The 6,566-nt window shown below is 32.1% G+C and overlaps 1 protein-coding gene across 1 annotated transcript; it reads right to left on the bottom strand.

Moving 5' to 3' along the window:
• Window positions 1–600: 600 nt before the first annotated feature.
• LOC137808370 (fatty acid elongase 3-like) lies at window positions 601–1,768 on the bottom strand. The gene has a single exon (XM_068609445.2). It carries the CDS (start codon window positions 1,652–1,654, stop codon window positions 779–781), a length of 876 nt encoding a protein of 291 aa, XP_068465546.2. The 5' UTR covers window positions 1,655–1,768; the 3' UTR covers window positions 601–778.
• Between the last annotated feature and the right edge of the window lie 4,798 nt (window positions 1,769–6,566).

Below are 6,566 nucleotides of genomic sequence, written 5' to 3'. Positions count from 1 at the left end.
TAAAGTATATATTCTTTGTATTATAAGTGATAGTTCATTTAAGTTTATACATTTATGGTGATTTCAGTTTTTTAAAATTTAAACTAAGATAACAATCCAATCAAGTGCTTTATTTCAAAGAGTTTATTTTTTATGCAATTCAATTCAAATTCTTTTAACAATGTCACGTCTCTAAGGAGGTAGAATATCATAAATGACAATATCAATAAAACAGTTAGATAAGGATAAAACAAATGTAATATAAAAAAGAAATAATTAAATGAAGCTTGTGGTAAATGAATTTGAAATCCCTTTATCGCACGTTTATAGTGCTATAAATAAGAGTTTCTCTTCTCTTCATTAACATACATTTTTTGGTCAAAAATTAAAATATTTATTCCCTCTAAGATACTTATATATATAGTTCTTTTTTTATTATGAGTTTATTATTATATTCTCATTAGTTCTTTAGTCATAGTAGGTCATCTGATCGAAAAAGACTTGGCGTTATATTAAGAAAAAATATTATGGACTGTACTCTAATCTGCCTTACAAATTATATTATAGGGTTACCCTACAATATTTCTTGCAAATGGGAAGTGAAGGTAGGAATAAACTAACTAATAACAAACGAGGAATTATTATATATTGCAAGAAATTGGTTAAAAATGAGAATTAGTAGTAAAAAATAAAAAGTTGCACCTTACTCCTATTGTATAATAATATCATATTCATCTATTATGTACTAATAGTGATGATAACACTAAAAGGGCAAGACATTTGGGACCCAAATTACAATTCAGCGTTGAAGTTCACGCGCTTTGGAAAGCGCAGGTGTAACACCCCTCAGCATTCTCCTTTTCCCGACGTAGATCCTGACGTAGAAGTTGAGAAAAAGCATGAGAAGAGCGAGGTTGAGGACGCAGTTGAAGAGCCACGCGCCAATCCCGTTGCAGCCGCCTTTGAAGAAAAAGTGGAGGAAGAAGACGCCGACGTGGCACGCCACATTGCAAGCGAGGAGCGCGATCTGGCAGTTGAGGACGAAGGGGAAGCAGGCGCCGCGCAGGCCTATGGCGGTCCAGAACCTGTAGGCGTAAACGAGGGCGTAGACCAGTGTGGCGAAGAGGATGGCCAGGACCTGAAAGGATTGCGAGAACTCCAGCCAGAGGAAGGAGGCCAAAGCGGAGATGGAGTGGTTCAGGAGGTGGAAAAACGACAACCTGCGGCGTCGTAGGATGATGAGAGGGGTTCGGAACATGTGGAGGAAGCGGGAGAGGTAGTACACGTAGGACCAGAAGAAGACGCGGCCGGAGGGGCGGGTTCCCAGCGGGAAGCAGAGGAGCCACTCCAAGGGGGTTTTGGACCGCCGCCAGAACCATCGCGTGTCGCGGATCTCGGCGGCTGTCGATATTAGGATTCCGGCGAAGATGGTGACGGAGGTGAGCGACATGAAGAGGCTGTGAAGTGCCGGGAGGGGGCCGATGGGGATGGGACGGTGGCGGCGGAAAAGAGTAAGCGAGAGGTGGAGGAAGAGGGAGAGGAGGATGTAGGAGGCGATGGAGGAGAAGAGGAAGGACCACGTGGCGCCCCATGATTGGGCATGGCTCCACCGGAACCCCACGATAGAGGGGTGCTCCGACAGATAGTAGATTAGGGGCGGTGGCGCCTTGGGCATCGTGAACCGTGGTTTCACATTTCGTGGTTCAGTCCGGTTGGAACTTGGAAAAGGTTGGACTTGGAAACTGAGAGAGTGAAAAGTGTGGAATTGACAATATTGGGAGTTGCCGGACATTAAATGTGAGGGAAAGTGTTAAGCGTCGACGTGGCGCCTTCTCATTGGAGAGAAGTATAGAGGTTAGCGACAACGTTTGCCACGTGCAATTGAAATTATTTTCGGCTTACGCAATTTCGCATGTGTATGGAACTCTTCTGGCTCCACTGTGCTTTTTATAATATTTTCCACTTCACCTCGCGTTTTTTTTGTATACTTTTTAATTCATCATATAATGTAATTGAACTGTTCCTAGCTCCTCAAAATAACCACCACTATATATTTTTAAAATACGTAAGATAAGTGACATCTAATTTTTTTAAACGCAATTTCACAGTAGAAGTTACATGGTAAAAACATTTACCCAATTAAATTGGATTAACTATATTCTGTTTATTGATATAAAAATTTAAAGTTTAGTTAAGTTTGATGGAAAGTAAATAAATTGAAAAGTGTTCTTCCTTTAACTCATAATGAGACTGATATGAAAAAAATTGACGTAAGCTTCTATTAATATAAGAACTCACTTTACAGAAGTTTGTCCCTCATATAATAAGGTTTTAGGTCATGATATTTCTAAGTATTTTGATTAAGGATACATTTGATAAGGAAATTTCTATTTTATATTTAAAAACATGGTTTTTAGCATTAATAAATTAGGGATATTATAATTTTTTAAATAATTAAATATGTTTGATTTGACATTAATATTAAGAATATTTATATAAATTTTATTTAAACTAAAGAGTATAAGCCATGATATTTCTTATGTTTCGTTCGTTAAGGTTCTTTTAAGGAATTTAAGATATGCAATTTTTTCAATTTTTATAAAATAATTATAAAACTTTCTATTTTACCCTTTTTTCTTTTAAAATAAAATTATATGCAAACATATAATTTAATTAAATATTAAGATAAAAATTCATAAAAGAACATTAATGTTGTCTTGATTTTTGAAACAATAGTCAAATGAAAAAAATACAACTATTAAAAAACATAATATTTCTATGCATGTAAAAAACTCTTTTTTGGAAAAATTTAGATTTTCACTTCCCATGAGAACATTTTTTGGTAAATATAGTAAAGAAATATTTCCAAAACATTTATGGTTTCATATAAATATTACTTTTTAAAATATAAACCAAAGAAGAAGCATTTCCAACTTATTAGATTCTAATGGGAAGTGAAATCACTCTCATACCAAAAAGGTTTCCTAAATATAGTTGGATCCACCGAAGTTTAATAAAATTATATATTTTTATATGTTATTTTGATCCGAGTTGTATAATTATACAAAAATAATAATAAATTATAGATTATTTTTAAAATGTATTCTTACTCTACGTCTCACCCGTATTTCGATTTATACATTAGTCACAGGAACCGTTTTTTTAAGTCTCCGAGTTATGAATGATTTGGGAACCATAAGTTTTCAAAATTATGATTCTGAGTAATAATTAAAATTTGTTTGATTTCTCAAAACAAACATAATTTTGTTTGGGATTTAAAGAGTAATCGAATATTTTTTTACTATGAATATTGTGATTTATTATATTACGAGTAACATGAGCGATTCTAATACGAGAAACATGATACTTTTATGCAGTAAAATATTTTTAAACTAAAAACATAAGATTTCGCCTTCACATATAATTAAAGAAAAATAAAATTATACAAACTTAAACAATGAGCGATTCTAAATGGAATTTTATTATGTAAATCATTTTTTGTATGATCTCAATACTCTACAACTACAACTAATAGCAGAAAAACAACAAGTGAAAAAGGTTAAAATTATTTAACCTAGTGTCACATTAAATTTTATATGAATGATAGCCTTATATGATGTGTTGGTATAAAAATCTGCACCTACCCGTGGACGTGTATGCATGTGGACCATTTATCTATGTCCTTCGTTACTAAGGAACATATGCTATGAATTATCACTTTTTTTTAGGAGAACGAGATGAATTTGTCCCATTTATGTGTGCGCTTTAATTGACTTAAGAGGCTGCGTAAATGGTTATCTTGGGGAAACGCCAAAATTGGCTTAACTCCATTACGTAAAAGAACATGAAAGAAGCATTTAACCAAATATGTGGGGCTTATTGTGTAGCTGGTAAACAGTAATGCTGATTTGATTTGTTGAGTTGATGTGCGATGGATTCTTTAGGTTGTTGCTCAATAATTTCCCTTGCTACCAATTCCAACCAACAACACTATGCTTCTAATCCCAACATTGGTTGGATTGGCACACTCATGATTTGGCCTCACTATTATCAATTTAGAAATGGAAGTGCAATGTAGAAATATCATACACTACTTTTCTTAGACTTTTCTTTTATCACCCATCTCCTTCAAGAATTATCACATCTCATATCACTATTAGATCATTGGGAAGAATTTAATAGTCATGACACAATTCGTATAACTAATTATGACACCACCATCATTGAATGTAGTGTTATCCTTCAACATACTATGCACACTTATTGCATGCTGCCAAGAAATATGGTTGTTTCTTCCTTTACTTTCGTAAGCTTTTGTAGTGACTTATACTTTTCAAAAAAAAAAAACTTTTTATTTTATTAATATTTTTTATTTTAGAAAGCATGATTCTGATAAAATCTGAATTGTATAATTTAGTGTTTACTTAAAAAAATATATTATGAATTATGAAGTCAAGAAGGTATATTCCGATTACAAAATTTAGAATCCAAAAATGTTTTTCAAATTCTATACTAATAAAAAAAATATTTTTTAAAAAAATATACCGGATTGTACTGGAAATAAGATTATAAATAGAAAAAAAATCAGATTATAAAATAAATTTTTTTTAAAATAGTCTTTTTACTTGACTTGTGAAATTCAGAAGTTAGGGAGGTGTAAAAAGAAACTGCCGACATATTAGTCCATTCTGCTTTGATTTATCTTGTTTGTGGTACTTCAAAAATAGGCTAATTCTTCATGCACCTGCTTAACATTATATTGGTCAGACTCTTTCTTCCTGCACCTCCATATCTTCTTCTGTCACCTCCATACACAACATGAAAATACATTTTTATCTTTCTTATGTCACCCCCATAGAGTAGTTTTCGGATTATGTAATCCAAAAACTCATTTGAAAAAAGACTTCCGGATTACATAATCTGGAAGCTAAATAAGAGTTTCAGATTATGTAATCCATAAGTTAATTACAAATTTAAAAAATGACTTCCAAATTACATAATCCAGAATATTATAGAGGAGCATTTTTGAAAATTTGAAAATATATAAAGGTGAAAGAAGAAAGTATGGAGGTGCAGGATGAAACTGTCTATTGGTCATCTTAATCTAACTTGACCAACCTTCATTTATTTTACTTGAGCTTGAGTCGACCTAATTGAGTAAATATTTTTCATGTGGATATAGATTTCTTTTAATAAATGACTTTCTTTTTTTCATTTTAAGTTTTACTAAGATTTTTTATTTTAAAAGTCTGTTCATGGGCTTGCCTTCACTCGTAGGATTTTTGTGGATATTTTGGTCCTGTAGGGTTTTTCTTATGTGGGTTTTTTAGTCCTATAAAATATTTTGGCCCTCGTTCATATGGGTCAGTGTGAAGTTCTTTAAGTTGAGCCAAATTCACAAGTATGAAAATATGAATCTTTACCATAAATTTTTGAAGTTGCAATATATTTATTTAATGTGGACGAGCAAATCACTATTTTTTAACAATTACAAAGGTTGTCAATGAATAACATGCGGTGATACGTTTTATCTCTATGGTTACGGTGTTATGGGAAAAATCTTTATGTAGAAGACATTAACTTTTGGATTGCATCGAAAAGGTAAAATTGTACTAAAATGACTTCAAGTAAGAGAATATCTTTACGGCCAACCTGCAAATCCACAAACCACAATTATGCAGGAAGAACCAAAATTCTACTTTCAAGTGTTATGGAAGTTAACTTAACCTAATTCATTTTTAGTAGGTGAAATACAAAAGCAAGTAAAAAGAGAAGTCACCTTATTGCCTTTCCCAATTCCATATTCTAAATTTGAATTGAAAAACTCATCATGCAATCAATCTATTGAATTTACAAAAAAATTGAAAGGTAACAAATCTCATGACGAAACTCCAATAGCCTACGAGTTCTATTTTGAAGTCTAAGACAAAAGCATAAAAAAGACATGAGTTTCTCAAGTCATGCAAAATCCTTGGAAAAAAAAAAGTAATTGTTTTTGGCAGTCACTTTAGACAAAGATTTCGAGTATAGTAAGAGGTAGCCTATCTAAAATTGTAAATGTTTCAATCAATTTACTTTCTTCAATATTTTTCCAATTATAATATCTAATATAAGGTAATTTCTTCAATATTTTTAAAGATATTTTTAGTTCATTTAATTAATATATTATAATTTATCGCACTGCTAAAATTTCTTTAAAATTTTAAAATAAAATATTGCTATATATATTTCATTGCATTAATTTTTGTGCAGGTGTGGTGCTGTACTAGGTTTATGTCTACATCGAACCACAATATTAATAAAGCATTTAACTTCAAAATGTACACCTTTCAAAACCCTAAACACATACACAAAATTTGGCAATTAGGGAAAAGTTAGGTATTTGTTCATTGAGGCCATTAGTTCATGGTATTTTAACATCCATGCTTTCACTAGTTCGTATTTGAATACAAGAGGAAAGAAAATGTAATGCTCTGGTAGGAATCAACTAATAGAATGAGTAGAATTAATAATTTTTTATTAGGAAGTTTGTTAACTTTTTGTCTCACCACACCAAACAAATCCTACTGCTCTCTAAGGAGTCAACA

The sequence above is a fragment of the Phaseolus vulgaris genome, chromosome 3 (genome assembly GCF_051622355.1).
Source record: "Phaseolus vulgaris cultivar YP4 chromosome 3, ASM5162235v1, whole genome shotgun sequence".
Classification (NCBI taxonomy): domain Eukaryota; kingdom Viridiplantae; phylum Streptophyta; class Magnoliopsida; order Fabales; family Fabaceae; genus Phaseolus; species Phaseolus vulgaris.
Note: the sequence above shows the minus strand (reverse complement) of the source record. Positions and strands in the feature narration are given on the sequence as shown.

Excerpts from the sequence above, each read along its gene's own strand:
- LOC137808370 (XM_068609445.2), bottom strand. The coding sequence starts at position 1,654 with ATGCCCAAGGCGCCACCGCCCCTAATCTACTATCTGTCGGAGCACCCC.